Source organism: Stegostoma tigrinum, chromosome 4, assembly GCF_030684315.1.
Source record: "Stegostoma tigrinum isolate sSteTig4 chromosome 4, sSteTig4.hap1, whole genome shotgun sequence".
Classification (NCBI taxonomy): domain Eukaryota; kingdom Metazoa; phylum Chordata; class Chondrichthyes; order Orectolobiformes; family Stegostomatidae; genus Stegostoma; species Stegostoma tigrinum.
In genome coordinates this window covers 74203603-74224319 of record NC_081357.1, presented here as the reverse complement: position 1 = coordinate 74224319, position 20717 = coordinate 74203603, and the positions used below count along the sequence as shown (strand labels likewise).

Genomic DNA, 20717 nt, shown 5'->3' with positions numbered 1-20717 from the left:
TCTTTGCTACAGAGAACACAAAAAAAACCTAGTGATATCTGTAAAATATGAAGGAGAGGGAACAGAGGAACTTGGTGAAATTTGTCATGAAAGAATTAGTACTGAGCAAACTGGTAGATCTATGGGTTGATGAGTCTTGATAGACTTCAGATTCAGGCTTTAAAAGAAGAGGCTAATGAGGTAGTAAATCCATTTTGTGTTAATCTCCCAAATTTGTCCAAGTCTGGAAATATATAATTGTACAGAAAATAGTAAATATAACCTCTCTACTCAAGAACGGAGGGAGACAGAAAACAGAAAGGAATAGGCAACCTGTGAGAGGTGATCATGAAAGAGGTTACAAGGTAATGGGAAGAGTCAGAATGGCTTGTGAAAGGGAGAACCTGTTCAGCCAATTTATCGGAGCTCTTTGAAGAAGTAGCATGTGCTACGAATAAAGGATAGTGCCTATTGATATACTATATTTGGATTTCAAGGCGGCATTTGACAAATTTCTACATGAAAGTTTATTGTATAAAGTCGCAGTGCATAATACAGGACCGGGAGGGGTGGTAATATACGAGCATGGAAAGGGGATTAGCTGGGGTATGTTTTACATTGGTAACATGTGACCAGTGCAGTCAATTATAATTGACAAGTAGTGCTGTAAAGCAACGTATTGAATTGATCCAATGTTTCTTGCCTCCTTTTTCCCTAGCTTTCGTAAGCATGTAATTCAACAATTTTCCCTGGCTGAGGAATCCAGAACGAGGCATCACAGTCTCTGGATAAGGGATCAGTCACTTAGAATGGAAAGGAGGAGCAATCTCTTCACTCAACATGCTTTAAAATTCTGGAATTTTCTTCTGAAAATGGAAATTCAGTTGTAGAGTATACTGAAGTTAAACAGTGATAGTTGAGAGATGTCTCCCCAATGAGTAAACAAAATTCTCTTCATCTGATTCTTAAACGACCTGCCCCTTTTCTTGAGGGGTTTTAGGGTCACCAGCCAGAGAAAACATCTCATCTGTCACCATATACCTGTGCAAGAATCTTTTAAGTTTCAATCAGATCATTTATCTGTCTTTGAAATATTAGAGAACACAGATCCAGTTTTGTCAATCCTCTGGAGAATTTCCCTCTATGACTTACAAAATCATAGTGCCCCCGATCCTAACAGGTCAATTTGAGCTGCTCCGCAAGATCTATAAACAAGATTATCGTGGTAGACCTACTGCTTCAGCCTGTTCCTTCTATCTCAACTACATTTTCCTCTCTTTAATGAGTCTCTTCTCACCAACTTCAGAATTTTCCAAAGATCTTACAGGATGAACAATCTCCACTCTCGCAACTTCACATACTCAACTCTCAGCTTCCCAATTACTTGGCTCCACTTCTGAAGATAAGCAATCAACTTATCTTCACTCTAAGTTACTATCACTCTGTGCATCTTGCTTCCTGAAACTAACTATTCCATTCTATCAGTCTGTCTGTCTCCATCACATCTCCAGGTCATCCTCTGCAACTTCTGGTGCTTCTAGCTGGATGCCACAACTAAACACATTCACTCTTTCCCTTTAATATTCCAAACCACTCTCTCTAACACTCAATTCATTCCTTCATCCTTTCCCAACATCCTCTTGGATATTTCCATGGGGCCTTACTACACAAGTGGAGGAGATGCAGCACTGTATCCCTTCTCTCCTGACAATCTAAGGCTTCAAACATTCCACCCTGTTGAAGCAATGATTTACAAGTTTTTCTTTCAATAACGTAGTTGCTGCTCCCTTTGAGATTTGCTCTCCATTGACAAGGTTAAATGCAAACAGAGTGTCCCCCTTGTGGAACACCATCATTTCGTCCTGAAGCATGACCTCAAACTTCCAATCGTCTGTCATTTTAAGTCTGTATATTTTTCCCACTCACTAAGTCCTCAGTCCTCAGTTTCCTGAAATGTCCAATGAAGTTCAGCGTAAGCATTTCATTCTTAGGTTAGGCATCATCCTAAAGCCTTCTAGACTCAACACTGACTTTAATCTCCAATCTCTGCTTTTTGAGGCTTCAGTTTTACTTTCATTTTCTCCTTATAGTTTGCATTCAGACATCAGCTATTCAGAATTTCGCATTCTTACATCCTCTAGGCACATGTATTTTAGTTTCTGATCCATTATTATGTGCTTTGGACTGTACAAGCAACTCTTTCAGCATTTAATCTCTCCAGCCTCCCGGCTAATCACAAAACCCCTTTTTATTCTGTTTACAACCTCTCCCCTTCCACCTGATTAAAAATCTTGGCATTTCTAACTTGACACCTCCTGAAGAAAGGTCAAACATCTGAACTGTAAATGCTTTCTCCTGCTGATTTCATTTCATTTTTGGTATTTATTTCAGATTCCCACTTTTGAAACAAAGTTTATTCTTTGTTCAAAAGTAAAGTAGTGTAGATGTAGAAGATCTGAAATAAAAACAATAAGTGCTAGAGAAACTCAGCTGGTCTGGTAGCACCTGTGGAGAGAGCAAGAGTTAATGTTTCAAGTCCAATAGGACTATTCTTCAGAACACTTAGTCTGATTCCAATTATGGCACTCAAAATGTTAACATTATTTCTCTCTTCACAGATTCTGCCAGGTCTGCTGAGTTTCTTCAAGTGTCTCTTTTTATTTATTGTTTCTTGGGTAACATTAGCAAAAGTAAGAAAAGACATTGTTGAAGATAGTAAGTAATCTGGAATAAACTAGCCAAAAGGATAACAAAGCAAACGCTACGTAGAACTTCAGGGGACGTGGGCTTTGCAGGCTGGAGCAGCGTTTATTTCCTATCCCTGGGTGCCCTTGAGAAGGTAAGGGTGAACTACCTTTCAGCAAAACTTTATTAAAACCTTTAATTAGAATCTCACTAAAAAGAATATTTCACATAGGATGACAGCATTAACACTACGGGTGAATGACAGTGATTCAAATTGCAATTGTGTTATTACAGACTCAGATCGTAAAATTCAAATCAGTATTAGTATCTTAAAATGAACACCAGAAAGACAAACCCAGGAGATGTTGAGGTAGTTGAAGGAAGTTTTGAAGGTGGCAATAAGGCTCTTTTGGGCGATAAGGGTGCTTCACACACTGTTATTTTCTCTACGTAGTTTACCGGGAACCAACCAGATTTGCCTCGCATCGTACCATACAGCCAGCCTGATTCCCCTTCAGTTGTTTCATCAACCTGAATATGACAGAATAATATTAGACCATTCCAGAGTACAAAAAAACTATCCTTGCATTTCAATCCCCAGACGTCATCATGCCAACTACTATTACTAAAAGAATATATAAATTATACGTACAAAACTACACTGTACACATTTTCAGATATTTTAACAGAACAGGGATGGTAGGAGTAGGAATAATTTCTGACTGAAATGTGCATCCTTCCATAACTTCTTTTCCTCATCCACACAGACTATAATGTGAGTCAAGGTCTCTACAGACAAATTGATGGTACGGGTATTATAGATGATTTCAAAACCTAGTCTAAAAAACTGAAATTGAAAAATTGCAACATTATGCTGCAGTGCCTTTGGTCAATATATGACAACAGGACTGAAAATAGTGCTACACTGTTGTTGAGACTTTTCTGGGTCACACATGAAAAAGGGTAAGAGACCAAACATTGATATTTGTCAAACCATGCATCAGCAAGGTTTAAACTACTGGAGGGGATAATTGGTTCAAGAGGGGCAATTCTTGAGAGAAATATCACATACCACCACAATACAAAATCTTATTTCCACTGATTTAACATTACAAAACAAAATGGATTTTCGTGGGCTACAAAACACTAAAATGTAATTTTTCACTAACCCACGAGAAGTACAACAGGCTGGTGTGACAAAGGCTGAAACAACTTGGAGATTATTTAACCAGCTGATTTTAGAGACAGAATTTTGGGAGGTCCTGATCTATCTGGCCACAGCACTTGGGTTTTCACTTATGCAATGCTCAGACGCAGTAACACAAAACAGAAGGAAGGAACAACTGAATAACTATTCTGACCGGGAAAAAATACCTACCTCAATTAGATCTCCAGCTTGAAAGCTGAGTTCATCATGATTTCTTGCCTCAAATGGATATAATGCTCGATACGTCATTAAGACTGCCGACTTTCCAGGCAGGGTGACTTTACTTTTGTCAAGTGAAGCTGTAGAAAATGCATATGCAAAACAAAAATTCGTAATTATTTCTTGTTTGCTTAGTAGGCACATTTTAAATGATAACATTGGTTAAATGCTCATTTTGATAGATAACATCAAATAAAATCGTCTTTTCTTTTTAAGAACTATGTGGCAAGCATTATAACTAAGGATTTAGGAAGTTGATAGCTGGGTAGCAATGTAATGAAACAGGATTGTGTGATTTGTGCAATGCTATTGTAATAATCTGTACAGTTGTATGATGTGAAAATGTAGAGGCTCAGCTTCTCAGATTGCAGCATTCCCCTCTAATAAGAAAAAAAATCATAAATAAACATCGGAAAAATCAAGCTTGAGGAAAGCAGCCAGAAAAACTACAAAAGAAAAGGACTTCCTAAGGACAACTGAAAATGATGACTATGCAAGGTCAACAATGTTTACTGGTAATAGCAAGGAAAAGTGATTTACGTAAATTAGATGAATTGATTTAAAGCTTTTGCTCACATTTTTAAATTGTCTATTCTACTAAACCCTGACTGGTGTGAGACATTTAATGTAATACATATAAATAAGTTATTAGATCACGGATAGGAAAATTACAAGATTGTAATATCTGTAAAAACAATCTAATTGAAGATGTTGTTGCTCTGAGAGATCAGAATATTGAGATCAAGAAAGTTCTTAGTTCCATAACTAAAGTAGAAAAAGACTCAGGGCAGCAGATTAGTATCTCGAATCCACTAAGTTATACATGTTCATGACCAACAAAATGCCAGCTCATGTTCAAAGGCAAAATACTGTAGGTGCTGTACACCTAAATAGTATTCTGAAAATACTCAGCTTGACTGGCTGTATCTGTGGAGATTAAACAGAGCTTTCAAGTTGCTAACCCTTTCTTGTCAGAAATATTTTTGATCTGAAAGATTCCAGAAATGCTACCAAACCAGAGTATTTTCAAGTATTTCTGTTTTTATAGTGGATCTTGTTTGTCCATTCTGTTAGTCTAGTGCAAAATTACTGAAGAAAAGCCTTCAATTAAACCAAAATTAGGACAGAGAATCTAAATAATGCGTCTTTCTACAAAATTTTCCAAAAAATAACACTCAATCTCCAATGGATAAATTTTTCTGATAACATTTCCCCCCGAATTGTAAAGAAAATTATAGAGAAAACAGCAAAACCTCTTTAAATATTCCAACAACTGCAGGATTGCCATATTAATTTATTTAAGGGATAGTGGGATAAATCAGGTGAACAAAAATAATCTAAAATTAATTTTGTGCAAAATTATAGAATCCATTGTGAGATAAAAATTAGTGAAAATTTAGAAAGGAAGTCAGCACTGATTTGTGAAACACAATTTGCCTTTGACAAACTGCAACTTTTTGAAGACTTGACTGAAAGAAAGAATGTGTACACAAAACTTCAGAAGATATGTGATAAGGTATCTTATTTTAAAAAATTGTCTTATTACAAAAATGCAGGCATGTAATATGTGAAAATATAACATGTAGATATAAAGCTGATAGATGGATAGGATGCAAACAATTAGATTTTATTAGTGTCACTGAGGTTAGAATTAGTGTAAACCAGGGGTCTCAAACTCTACCGCTCTCACTACTTTCCATCTAAATAAAGAGCACAGTGTTAATAATTTGTTCATGCAAAATGCATGTTTGAAAAACAGTTAGAAATAGTTAGTAAGCAACTTCCATGTCTTCAGGACATGGAAAACACTTCACAGCCAATGAAACAAGTCTTTCTTATAAGTGTAGTCACAATGGTGATGTAGAAAATATAATAGTTTGCGTACAGCAAGGCTCTACAAATAGCAATAATGAAAGAATCTGTAGTCTGTTCTATCTAAGCGTTATTAGATATTGGCCAGGACACTTGAAAAATTGCCCTGCTTTCTTCTGATAGAGTTCAGATCTTACAAATTGGGCCAGCAGGGAAAACCTGGCTTCTCTCACCACTGCACTGAAAAATCACACTGAATTAAATGCTCATGTTTCTGGAATGGAACCTGAACCCATAACCTTCAGACTCATAAGGTAGTACATTAGACTATTCTGGCGAAAACTCATATACCTTCTTTCCTTGATCCATATGTTGGTTTAGCAGGGTATTTCAGGACATCCTTCAATTTTTCTTGTACATCAGTCTCCGAGACACGTTTCTCAGCTTCATCTTGTTTCATTATTTCCTGTCTTCTCCTTTCTTCTTGCTGGCGTTTTTCCTCTGCTTTTCTTAGAGTTTGAGCTTTCTTCTTCTCTTCTTCAGCTTCTTTTTGAAGCTGTGCAAGTCTCTTTTTCTCCTCTGCTTCACGACGATGCTTCTCCTCTGTTAGCCTTTTACTTTCTGCTTCTATTTCCCTTTGCCTAGCAGCAAATGCCTCAGTTTTCCGATTTTCTTCCTCACGGATTTTGTCCCGAAGTCGTTCTTCCTCTAACTTCTGCTGTCTTATCTCCTCTTCTCTTTTGACTTTTGATTTCCACAGATTCTCTTTTTCTTGCTTTGCTTTTCTAAACAGAAGATAAAGGCAAACTTATTACAACTTAAAACTGCAAAGTGATTTTAGATGGTAGCCAAACAAGTGCAAAACTAGACTGTGGCCTGCATGGTCACATTTCCCAAACACAAAAAAAAAAGGCAAATTTGGAGTCTTCAAGTAGATGGCATGGTAAATACAAGCTAACATAAGTAGGGTCTCAATAATATGCCAGTTTCCATGAACCATGACATTTCTTTCTGGACCTATTGTAACTGTCACCAAGGACATTCAGCAGAATTAGAATGGAATACTGTTGTCATTTCTCCTGGGAACTAACGGAGTAAACTCATATTGGACTTCTTCAAGGTCAGTTTCTGATGAGTCATTCATAAGGTTGCATCATTTGTAATTGCGGCCTTAGCTGGAGAGACAAGTGGCCAAGAGAGGTAAAGAACTACAAGAAGCCACCTTCAGGAAAACCCCAGCATGAGTCAAAACATGTTGCAGCAATTTTATTTATATTTATTTCACTTCTGTCCTACTCATAATCCTTCTAGGTTGCCCAACTTTAAAGGACGTATGTTTCAATGGATGCAAATACTTAAAAAAGAATTACACTGCATCATGTTTTTTAAAAAACTGCAGCATCACTTTACAATTCAAGAACTTCCAGCAATAGTCATGGAAAACCATTCAATTGTTAAGCAATAAAATAATTCACAAAATCACCTTATTGCTTCCTCCTCCTTTTTTTTCCTTGCTTGATCTTCAGCTTTCTTTTTTTCAATTGCTTGAATTTTCTCATTCTTGATTCGATAGAGCTGCTCCAGGGCAAACTGCTGTTTGCTGTAGCTTTCTCGCAGCTCCTGTTGGGTGATGCAGAGCAACTTAGCAGATGCTGAAGATGTTTATTTTTTGAAACTGTTATTAACATAAATTAGTTCTAACAGTGCAAATGGCACATGCATCTTACAACTACCACTGAGATGGAAATGTTGAACGTGCAGAGGTTAAGACCCTGCACCACTGCAGCCAACACTTGCTGTACACGGACTCAATTTTAAAAATAATAGAAACATTTCTCAATTTTCTACATTATCTGTACAAATGTAGTTATTCAGTTAACCATTTGGAAAAGTGTAATGTATTATTAGTAAAGGAAACAATTTAATTAAACTGCACAGAAAATGGTACAGATCTCAAGAGCGTGAGAAGGAGGAAGGTGTACTTTTAGATATTTGCTTCCACTGATAAGAGGATAGGACATCTGGAGATAAGGACTATTATAAGGTTAAGCAGTTAATTATTGGACTAGTGGTATAGAAGCCTGGATCAATGATCCAACAGAGTTCAGTTCATGATCAAAAAATATGCATTGAAAATGAGCTGACTTTAAAATCTGTAAGTCAGTTAAAAGGACCTTGAAATCATGAGATTCTCATTAAAACTTCACTTGCACATGAATGTACTTTCAAAAAGCCTACATATGACTCAAGCCCTATAACTACTGTGGTTGGTGTTTTAGTTGCCACCTCAGGGCAACTAGAGATGGTAATAAATGCCAGGTTTGCCAGCAATGACCATTTCCCTGAAATGAAAAATAAATCAGTTCGACATTTCCAAGGAAGCTATGCTGACAATGCATGCCCATTCTGATCAACCCCTTCCACTTTCCATTATATTCAAATTTATTTCAAATTACATTCACTTTGGGTAGTTTGATTTTAATTTTTTGAATGTAGTACTTTGCAAGAGTTCTTCTTTTATGTTGAAGATGTATTTTTGTGTCAAAAAGTTACATCAGTCCAAATAAGCTTCATTAAACTTTGTCAGCAATTGACATTAACTGTTGTGTTATATTATAAATTTATTGCAAATGGAGCCTGCACCATGTTCAGTTTTAATATATTTGTGAAAATTCAATCATCACATTGAGACTGTGTGGTTCTAGTTTGATTATAGACATGGAACACAACATAGCATACAAATTCCAATTCTCAATGTTGAAGACTGAATATTAAAGTACCAGTTACCCATAAAAAAGATAGTTTCACCACAACACTTGCTAGGTGTATGGATGCTTTTGATATCATTTTAATACTCTAAGTGCAATTGTAATGGAACAAGTTAAAGTTGTTGATTAAACTTTGTTACCACCACTTCAATTTGGAAAGAAACTATCACCATTCTTTATCAGACATCAAACCATCACAATAAACCTCTTAAAGGATGGACATATCAAGTCTATATCAAAACAACACTCCTCCCTCGCCCAGGAAATAATGTGCATTTTCACAGAAGACAAGTGAAGATCCAGAGAGCATAATTTGCTAATTACACACACTAGAAGTTGTAAATGTAGATTGTTTCTCCTCAGTATTTTGAACTGTATTTTCAGTTCAAAACACAACCAGATATTTATGATCAGTAATCTTAGAATTACCTACGTTTTGCAGTTATGAAGTTGAGATTGTTGGTCAAATAGTTAAAGTTCATTTATTCACTCATGAATCTCATGTATTTCCTTTTACTCAAATTCACAAAAATAAGAACCTCAAAATCACAGGGCCTACCAATAGCACACATTCCCCAGATCTGGTAAGGTCATGGTTAACTATATATTAACAGAAATCATCATTTAAAAGGGCAGAATTCCAGGAAATTGGTTCAAGATGAAAAATTCTAATGTTATACACATTTTGTTCTAGTTTTTTTTTAAAAATTGCCTTAAATGATTCCTGTACCAATGTCTAATAATGGAAAACAATCCACAATATGAAAGTTGCAAACAACTTGTAGTGAATGATAATATAATTTATTTCTACACCAAAGTACCAAACGTACAGTCTGGGAAAGTGGTGTTTTCTCAGTTGCTACTTCAGGGTTAGATTATGGGGCTGTAAGTGCATTATTGCTTTTAATTTTGGCCTTATTAATCTTTGAACTCAGTAGGTTTCTGTTCTGGTTCAAAATTTTCAAAGCCTAAGCAAATAGTACAATTTTTTTTTCTGGTGCAGTTTACCCAGCTTATTGCATTTTAATGTTCTAAAGCCATGTGCCAACAGCAAGTGATGGGAGAATGTTCAATGACCATCTTCTAATGGATAAACACTTTATTCAGCATGAAACTACTTCATACTTCGCACTGTCATAGCAAACAATACAAATCTCTATTGAAAAACAATGTTGGCCCCAATTTTCCCTTTGAAATCTTGCTGCAAAAACACTAGCCTAATCGCTGTTAAGCAGTTTTACGTATCAGCAAGATTTGAATTGACTATGTTCAAGTATTAATTCACATTCTACAAGGGGGAAAAACATTTGAGGGGCTCCAGGGCAGTTCACAACAGGACAGGACCCCAATCTTCTTCCATTTTTATTCAATAACTTTTGCCAATAGGAAGTTAACACTGCAGAAGGAGCAGGATAATTAAAAATTAAGATTTGCTTTCTTCTTTCGTGAGCTTATGAATAAAAACCTGAAATGAAAACAAGCTGAAATATCATCATCTTATGTAGTCAAGGAATTCTTTCCCTAACTTTCTCTTTGATTCAACTTTTAAAGCAGTGACAGTATATCATGAAGAACTCCTCTGCCAACAACTGGGTGCTCCTCTCACCACTTTCCCAACCAACCCATCCCAGGATCTCCAACACATGGCACATCATTAGAGTCAAATGGGAGGAAGGTAAAGGGGGTAGAAGTAGATAAATCACCTCATCTACTCTCAAATACTCCTTTGAAAATCTTTGCAATATTTTATGGGTTAGAATCTGAGAGCAACAGTTTTCCCCAACTTTTCATGCAAAATACTGGATGCACTGGGAAGGGTGAATGGGAAACGGTCCAGGGATCATTTTTAGAATTGGCTCAATAAAATATGGCAGTCTTTACTTCATTATTTGCTAGCAATTTTGTCACTTTGGATTGTACTGCACTTGAACAAAACTTGCTGTCACAGAAGGAAAAATTGAAGCCAATGTGTAAATAATTCAATACAAGCAGAACAGCAAAAAAAATCTGAGATTAATGGGGTTATTAAATGGCAAAATAAAGATGGAAAGCATTAGTAAATCTGGCACTGAGAACAATAGCAGTCAACAGTGAAGTATGACTAAATAAAGCGCATAAAACGCAATGATGAACAGCCAATGTTTACTGAAATTGCCAAGTACAGATTCTGTATTACTGCTTACTGTCATTTTGTTAATATACCCACAGGCACTGCAACTCTAAACAGGAAACAGTGCAGAGAAAATTCCTGCATTCAAGAGATACTGGAGATTGCTGAATAATACTTACAGTCTTCATCTCAATTACAAGTGACTGATGCAGCATGGTCACAATTGGCACACCCTATTCACATACTTACGAAGGCCTCACCACATAATTACATTAAAGGCACAAAGTTAACATTGGAGACATTTATGATGCTGATTGGTACAAGCACTTTTAGAATTCACAAACTAGTTTGTTTTACGTTAGTTTGTTCCTGAATGTGCGGTGTATTTTTTAACTAATTGTCAGGTGTCAGTGGATTGAAGAGCCATTTACCAATTTAGTGTTGATATCTGGGTAATTTTGTGTGTTATTCAACTACATAAACTAGGAACTGGTGTGAGACAGATCTATGACCAGTTTTTTTTTGTATAAAATTATACACATAGAGGAGTTTTTTTCAAAACATTGGTAAAGGGGTTTTATGTAAATCGGGGAGAATTTCTTTTTAAACAGAATTGTATTTATGGATCTTTTGGAAAGCATACACACAGATGATCCTGCAGTAAGGTTACTTTTATATCAGAAGATTGAAAGCTGTCTGCTGGACTACTTGAGCTACTTTTTAATTCGACTGTTCAACTAAGTGGCTGATTTTATTTAAGATTTATGCTTTTTTGGCATGCTTAATATTAACTCTTTGGGTAAAGAAAAGTAGCTTTTTTATATATAAAATGCTATTATAAGCTGCTTCTTTTTAAGATTAATGACATTGAGACAATACAAGAGACACTGAGATGGTTGGCTAGTAGATTTAGAGAAGTGATTACACAGCAGTATCAGTCAAATAGACAGATGACTCAGGAAAGGTGAGAAGGTAGGTCAGAAGTCTCCTGTGGCTATTCCTCTCTCAGTCACTCAGTTTGGGGTACTATTGAAAAGGATAGTCTCTCATTGGAAAATAGAAGACACAGTCAGATCTTGGGCACTAAATATGAATCTGCTGTTAGGCAGGGTTTGACAAAATTTACAAGAAATTGTTATAGGGGTCTGTCCTGTTGAGGGCACAGCAGGGAGATTCTGTGGCAATGAGCGGGAATCCATGATAGTCTGTTGCTTTTCTGGTGCCAGGATTAAGGATGTATCAAAATGTCTAAAGCATATTGTTAAAAGAGGAGTGTGGGAAACCAGAAGTTATTGTACACATTGGAAGGAATGAGATAGTCAGGGAAAAGATTAAGGTTTTACAGAGTGAACATAAGAGGTGAGATAGAAGATTAAAAAACAGAACCTGGTGCTCCTGAGATGCTGCTGGGCCTGCTGTGTTCATCCAGCCTCACATTTTATTACCTCAAAAAGGTAGTAATCTCTGGTTTACTCCCACTGCCAAGCTCGAATGAGGGAAAGAATAGAGGAGATTCATCAGTGGCTGAAGAGGTGGTGGAAAGTTCAGGGCTTCAGGTTCTTGGATCACTGGCATCTCTCTTGGGGTGGAAAACACCTGTTCAAAAAGGATGGCTTTCACTTGTACTGGAAAGGGACCAATAGCCTATCAGTGAACTTTGTTAATTCTATTAAGGGAAACTGTAAAAAAAGAGGGGGAGGTGGGGAGGATCCTAAGTAGCAGAATAAATAGGAAGATAAATGAGAATGGTTTTGGAATCAGAAAAGAACAATTTAATTAGAAAAGTCAGACAACAGCACGTCAGAGAATGTGTTAACTCTGAAGAATTAAACTGCATTTATTTCAAAGTAAGGGGTCTTACAGATAAGGCTGATGAACTCAGGTCATGTTTGGAAACATGAGATTGGGAAAGCATAGCTATTAAAAAAAAACTTGGCTGAGGAATGAACAGGCCTGGCAGTTCAATGTTCTGGGTTTATGATGCTATAGGAAGAAAAAGAGTAAACGAGGAGCTGGAATGGGGTTTTACTGCTGTAACTAAAGAAGATATTTCTGAAAAATGTCCAGTGGAAATATATGAAATAAAATGGAAATGATAACTTTGATGGGATTGTACTATAGACCCACTTCAATGGTCAGAGGGAAATCGAAAATAAATATGTAGAGAGAGCTCAGTATATGTAAGAATAATAAGGTTGTAATAGTAGAGATAACAAGGTGTGAAGCTGGATGAACACAGCAATTTTCCAAACATTGACTGGGACTACTACTGTGTTAAAAACTTGGATGGTGAGAAATTTGTTAAACGTGTTCAAGAAAATTTTCTTGATCAATATGTAAATGTTCCTGCAAGAGAAAGAGCAAAATGTGACCTTTTCTTTGGCAATAGAACAGGGCAAATGACTGAAGTGGTAGTAGGGGAACTCTTTGGGTCCAGTTATCATAATTCCATTTGTTATAAAATAGTTATGTAAAAGAAAAAGCCAGCCATAAAAATTAAAAGCTTTTAATTGGCGTAAGCTAAATTTTAATGGTACAAGACCTTTGAAAAATTACTGGAGCAGACTGTGAACAGATAAAGGGATGTCTGATAAGTGTAAGGCTTTCAAAGGTATAATACCAAGAGTTCAAAGCCATTAAGGCCCTATTAGAGTAAAAGGTAAGGCTTGTAGGATTAGACAACATTGAATGAATAAAAATATTGAGGTTCAAGTGAAACAAAAATCATAGATATAAGCAACTGGGATCAAATAATCTCTTGAACAGTACAAAGAGCGTAGGGCATTCATAAGGAGCTCAGGAAGACAAAAGAGAAGGTACGAGATAGCCTGGGCCAATAAGGTTAAGGATAATCCCAAAGAGATTCTACAAGTACATTAAAAGAGACAGAAGAACTGAAGAGAGTGAGAGTGAGAGAGATCAAAGTGGTCGTGTTTCTTTTGAACCTCTAGAGATGGGAGAGACACAATGAGTATTTCACATCAGTTTTTACTGTGGGGAAGGAACTCGGGGAAAAAACATTGATGTTTTGAAAACCGTTCACATTACCAAAAAAGGAGAGAAGATGCTGGAAGGCTTAGAAAATATAAAAGATGGATAAACTCTGGGACCTGATCTAATCTATCCCAGGACTTTGTGGGAAGATAGGGGAGAAATTGCAGGGCCCCTTGTAGAAATATTAGTATCATCTACAAATACGGGTAAGGGGCTGAATGACCGGAGAGTGGCTAATGTTGTGCCTTACTGAGGGATATAAGGAGCAGCCTGGGAACCTAGACCTGTGTGAGTATGACTTTGATAGTGGGTAATTTATTGTAAGTAAATTTGAACGATCTGGTTTACATGAATTTGGAGAGGCAAGGACTGATTAGGGATAATCAGCATAGTTGAGCACAAGGGAAATCTCTCAAACTTGATTTGAGCTTTTTGAGGAAGTAATCAAGAAGATTGATGAGGGCAGAGTGGTACATATTGTTTATGTGGACTTTAGTAAAGCTTTTGACAACGTTCCAATGGTAGACTAATGAATAAAGTTAGATCACCTGGGATTCAGGGGGAGCTTGCCAAAGGGATTCAAACTTGGTTTAACCCAAGGAGACAGAGTAATTGAGGACGGTTGTTTTTCAACTAGAATACTTTCATTTGTCATTTATATAAATGATATTGTGTGTGTGTGTGTGTGTGCGCGTGCGTGTCTAAAAAGAGAATATAGGTTGCTAGGTTTGTGGATGACAGCAAAATTGGTGGTATAGTAGACAGTGAAGAAGGTTATCTAAGACCACAAGGATATCTTGATGAATTGCGCCAATGGGCAGGGGAGTAGGAAATGGAGTTTAATTTGGATATATGTGAGATATTGCATTTTGGTAAATCAAATACTCATGCAATTAAAAGAATGGCTTTGGGCATTGTGGTATAAGAGAGAAACCAAGAAGTTCAGGCACATAAGCCTTTGAAGTTTGCATCACAAATGATAGGGTGGTTAAGAAGGCATTCAGCATGCTTGCATTCATTGCTCACACCCTTGAGGATAGGAGTTGGAGTGATATGTTGAGGTTGTAGAGAATGCTGGTGAGGCCTCTTCTGGAAAACTGTGTCCAGTTCTGGTCCCCGTTACAGGAAGGATACTATTAAGTTGGAGCGGGTTCAGAAGCAATTTACCAGGATATTGCCGGGACTGGATGGTATGAGTCAAAAGGAGAGGCTGGATAGGGTGGGACTTTTTCCACTGGAGTGTAGGAGATTGAGAGGTGGCCTGTTAGAGGCTTATAAAATAAAGAGAGGTATAGATCATGGTTGTTTCCCTGGGGTTGGGGTTGGAGGCATATTTTTTAAATTGAGAGGAGTAAGATTTTAAAAAGGATATGGGGGCAATTTTTTTAAAAACAGAGTGTGGTTCAAGTGTGGAATAAGCTTCCAAAAGAAGCGATGTATACATTTAGGTAAGTACATGAATAAGAATTGTTTGAAGGGATATGGGCCAACTGCAGGCAGGTAGGCCCAGTTTGGTTTGGGATTATGGTCTGTTTCCGCGCTATATGACTCTATAACCTTACAAAGAAGATCACATTCTTGTGGCATAAAGGAGTATTTCTGATTTAGCACATTTGAATATTAATAATTTGTCAATGTGGCAAAATGCATCCTGTTAAACATTGTCTTTCTCAAAATACAGCTATTACTGTGCAACAAACATTCTAAGTGTAGTATGCCTAACCACTGTTTTCTTTAAATCATCATATCTCCTAGAAAGTAGGAAAAGAAAGCCCAGACCCACTAACACGTACATCCCTTATGTAAGATCGGGAAACACCACTTGTGATATATTATCATAAAAATACATATTTAAATATATACCTTTTACAGTGGATAATGGATGGTGCTGTGCTGAAGCTCTGTATGGCTGTAATATTTTTATTGATCAATTGATTGTTCTACTTGTTAAATAAACAACGCCCTGAAAGATTTTTGAAGACTGCTCAAAATCCTGTGCACTGAGGATATATTGTCAGTAAAGCACAAAACAGTAAATGACAGAAACAGTAATACATGAAAGCAGGAAGAGAATAAGATATTTTTCAGCAAATAACCTTCAATAAAAGGAACAAGCTGCTGAGACAGCCCAACAGAGAGAGAAGGCACTCAAGTACAAAGTCGTCCAATTTCTCACTCTGTAAGATAACAAAGTTGGGAAATAAAAAAAAGATCAGTTTTTAAACTTAATGCACAGAAACAATGCTGTGGCCAACAACAGAATATGCTTGAGGACTGCATCATTAACAGAAAAGAAAAGCAGGGGAAAAGAATTCAAACTTCTCTCAACTGGCCTTTAAATCTAACATTGAATTTCCAGCAGAGCACAGCCTCTAACTGTAGCCAACTGCAGAGGCAGCACAGTACATTAATTTAACAAATTAAGCAATTCAATATATTGAGTAAATAGGTCAATAATTTCAACCATCATCCTATTTTACCCTGAATTCACCATAATTATCAATGATTAAGAAAACAAATAAGTAGGAGTTTTACAGTCAGTGTTTTGAAAAAGGTCAGTGAAATTCACAGCTGACAAGTCAGGGCTTTCTAATATACATTGATAATCATTATCTGGTGCACTCCCCTTGGCAACACCCCCACCAACCAATCAGGATCTTCATCTTATGAAGTACGTAAGTTATTTTGCCTTTACGTTGATATTTATTGCAAATTGTCCAGATAGGTGCAAATGAAAAGCTTCAAAGTGTGTTTTTGGTCACAATACTTTGGAAAAAAGTAACTGCTTTCAGAATTATATGCAAAGAGAATTACAATACTAAAGAGAAACAGAAATGTCATTATATTTGCAGGCCGCATGAAAGCCTTAAGAAAGTGTTCAATCTGTCTGACTCCTTTAGAATTCCACTGTTCTCCCCTGTTGAAGCGGATGAGTTTTTCTGCATCAGCAGCTGATTCAACATCATGTTAATCCTCCCATTCCAGCCTTATTCATTTTCTCTTTGATCCAAACAGCTACTTCACCTTCAAAGACAGCATATACAAACAAATCAACGGAATACTCATGGGATTCCCAATATCAGGACTGATTGCAGAAGCAATAATGCAAAGGTTAGAATTCTCAGCGTTCCCCGGGTAATACAACCAACAAACAACCCATACAACCATACATTGGGTCTGTTATGTAGATGACACCTTCGTTGTCAAAACTGGAAGAAACCCACCAATAAAAAAAACAACATCCTTACCCGGATAAAATTCACTAAAGAGAACAACCACCGACTACCCTTCCTGGACATAATGGTAGAATGCAAAACAACGGGGAACTCCAGGCTAGAGTATATAGAAAGACCACTGCGAATCAGATACACAATTACACCAGCAACCACCCTTATGCCCACAAACAGAGCTGCATCAGGACACTATTTAAATGAGCCACAACACATTGCAGCAACCTGGAACTACACAAATCAGAACAGGAGCACCAGTACAGAGGCTTCAAAAGGAATAGATACTGGAAAAGCACAATCCATTGTTACTTCCAAGACAGACCACAACTGGAAGAAGACACAACACAACCATAATCACTTATCACCCTACCATACATCAAGGACATTTCAGAGATGACAAGACTCCTCTGACCCCTAGGTATCAGAGTAGTCCTCAAACCAACAACCACTCTACGACAGCTACTGATGAACATGAAGGATCCCATTCCAAAATCAGCAAAACTGGGGTAATATACAAAATACAATGCAAGGTCTGAGAAACACTACATAGGCCAAACCGGAAGAAAACTGACAATACCGATATATATAAACACCAACTAGCCACCAAGTGACATGACCAATTCTCACTTACATACAGACAACAAAGGGACACGAATTCGACTGGGACAACAAATCCACAATTGTCTATGCCAAACAGTGTAATGCCCGGAAATCTCTGGAGGCCTGGTATTCCAACTGAAACTCCATCAACAAACATGTTGAATCTGACCCTGCGTACAATCCACTAAGAAACAAATCCGGAAATAATACCAACCAGCCCAGCAAATCGAGGGATATAAATAACAAACGGGACAGAACACCGATGCTTCACCAGAGGCACACTGATGATGTTACCTAACAGGGTGAGGAAACCCACCAGCTTGGTGAGCATGTCTATAACCTCATATCGCAACATGGCATACTTGGGAAGATTTTCAAAATACCTTTCCATGGCTTCAGAAATCTGCTCTAATTGTACAATAAGCACATTATAGTATTCTGATCTGAATAGAGATGCCCACATGTTATTCCTCAACCTACTGTTCAAATTGCAGTGCAAGCACTCTACTGATGGGAAAGCAGAAGCATCAATAAACCCACTACATTTTATTTCTTTCTTTAATGGCTGCAAGGCTTCTGACTTCTTCAAAACTATTCAAGAGAACTAGCATTCATTTTAAAATAGATTTATCAAGAGCAGATCCTTTACCAGTATAAAGTTAGATGAAGTCTTTTTATAAAGAAAGTAATTTTGTCATCCACGCTTTGGATTTCTATGCTCATTCTAACTGCAGTGCTGTTCTGCTGACGGAGGTGTTGCATGAAGTAGCAGACATATGCAGTACACAGGGAGGTTAGTGGGACAAGTCATGCAGATGGCCAAACATATAAGGCTACAAACACCAAATGTAATCATTGAAAAGCCAGCAAGTGACATGACCAATTCTCATTTACACACAGACAACAAGGGACAACAAATCCACAATTGTCTAAGTCAGCATGGAAAAAGCATCTAGGGTCTTATCTCACAGATAAGTCGGTAAAGCAGTTATTCTTCACAATTTTAGTTATCACTTTTAGTTGAACAATTTGTTAAAATAATAGTTGTTGTGGATGTCCACATTATCTATGTTTACGTGCAAATTAATCTTATTAAGGCATAATGAAAGCAATTTGAACAATGGCAGCAGAACTGTCACTTGGAGGAGCAGGAGCATCAACTGCAAAGTGAACAGAAAAGATACCAAGCAGCGATGACATGTTTGTGGGAAAAGTCAGGAAGTGATTCATCCTCCGATTGAGCACAATTATTGAGGCCTTCGTGGAGGTTTCCTTCAGACGTTCATAAAGATTTCTGCAAGTCAACTTAAAATTGATTTTGGAAAGGTTGAGAAGGTGATGGGAAAAGACATCTAAAACGAGAGGACAAATGAAAGAAGAATGCAAAATAACATACCAACCAAGAGCCCAACATCAAAATATTTATCCCATTTCAAATGGAATAGAATTGATAGAGAGACCGAGCAGGTCTAGCAGAACCTGTGGGAAGGTAACAGAGTTAATGATTTGATTGCAGTGCCTCCTTATCAGGACTGTAAGTGGCTAGGCACAGGTGCTAGTTATGCTGAAGGATGGGTGGGGGTTTACGTGGCAGGGGGCGGGGGAGGTTGGTGGAAGTTGTGGGGCGGAGGGTATTGGGATGGGGGGTGGGGGCGGCAGGGAATGTGTGTCTGTGCATGTTTGTTTTAAAATCAGTGGACAATGGAGCCCAAACAGAGACAGGCACAGACAGGTACGATAAAAGCAGTAAATCAAGGAGATGGTAGAAAAACCTGAACAAATCGCTATGCACCACCACCACCCTCCTTTGTCTGGCCAAACTCATTCTCACTTTGAACAACTCTTAATTCCTCTCACCTCCTACTGGTCAAATGATCTGCCACTGATACCGGCACATAAGCCCCAGTTATAGTTGTCTCTTTGTGGGTGTGGAACATTCCTTCCTCCAATCCTACTTGGGCTGCCACGCACAACTCTTTCTCTGGTACATCAATGACATCAGGCACTGCTTCTCCCTCACATTCTAGACTAGAAAAATGTATCAATTTTATTTCCAATCTCCGCTCTGTCCTCACCTTCACCTGGTCCATGTCCGATTCTCCCCCTTCCCTTCCTTGACATCAGTCTCCATTCCTGGGATAGGCCATCCATTGAGATACACTACAAACCCACAACCTCCTACAGTTACTTGACCACATCCTCACAATCTGCTTCCTTTAAGGACTCCGTCCATCCTCCCATTTCTCCATCACATCCATTCTGACAATGGCACCTTCCTCAGGGGCACCTGAACAATGTCCACCTTTTTCCTGAATCGAGCATTCCCTACTTCAATGGTCAATAGGGCCCTTCGGTGTATTTGATCCATCTCCTGCACTTCTGCTCTCCACCTTCCCTTTCCTCACATAACAATGATAGGGTCCCCTTGGTCCTTACTTATCACCCTACCCACTTACGTATCCAAATGATTTTAAGCAGCCATTTCAGTCACCTCCAAAGGGATGACATGACCAGATACTTATTCTAATCCCCTATGAAAATTCCGCAGGACATTCTAGTCCACTCCTCCTCGATTCCCAAAATATACTCACATCTCCATGGCACGTTCCCATGTATTTGCACAAGGTGTAATACCTACATACCAGTTCTGAGGAAGGGTCACTGGATCCGAAACGTTAACTCTGTTTTTGACTTCACAAATGCTCCTAGACATGCTGAGCTTTTCCAGAAACTTTGTTTTTGTTCCTGATTTACAGCATCCATAGTTCTTTCAGTTTTTAGTGTAATACCTACATATTTACTTCCTCCCTCCTTACCATCTAAGGCCTGAGACACACCTTCCAAGTGAAGCAGCAATCTACCTGCACTGGATTCAATCTAGCTTACTGTATTCACTGCTCACCATGTGGTCACCTCTACATTGGGGAAACAAAGCACAGACTGGGTGACCACTTTGCTGAACACCTATGCTGTCTTCAAAAAGGACTCTGAGCTTCGAGTCACTTGTCAATTCAACATGCCATGATGTTCCCATGCCAACATTTTTGTTGCAGGCCTACTGCAGTGTTAAACGAGCCTTGGCGCAAGCTCGAAGAACAATCTCTCATTTTCCA

The 20717-nt window shown here is 37.9% G+C and overlaps 1 protein-coding gene across 3 annotated transcripts in view; it reads right to left on the bottom strand.

Annotated features, from left to right (window-relative positions):
* LOC125452619 (intersectin-2-like) overlaps window positions 1-20717 on the bottom strand; it is a 197084-nt gene that overhangs the window by 68582 nt on the left and 107785 nt on the right. For 2 of the 3 annotated variants that reach the window (XM_059645418.1, XM_048531276.2), the window contains exons 17-21: window positions 15871-15951; window positions 7386-7522; window positions 6254-6687; window positions 4043-4170; window positions 3020-3195 (exon numbers count right to left, since the gene is read on the bottom strand). In XM_059645418.1, coding sequence (XP_059501401.1) covers window positions 3020-3195; window positions 4043-4170; window positions 6254-6687; window positions 7386-7522; window positions 15871-15951 — 956 coding nt within the window. The remainder of the gene's footprint in view (window positions 1-3019; window positions 3196-4042; window positions 4171-6253; window positions 6688-7385; window positions 7523-15870; window positions 15952-20717) is intronic. The other variant, XM_059645419.1, reaches the window with a different exon arrangement.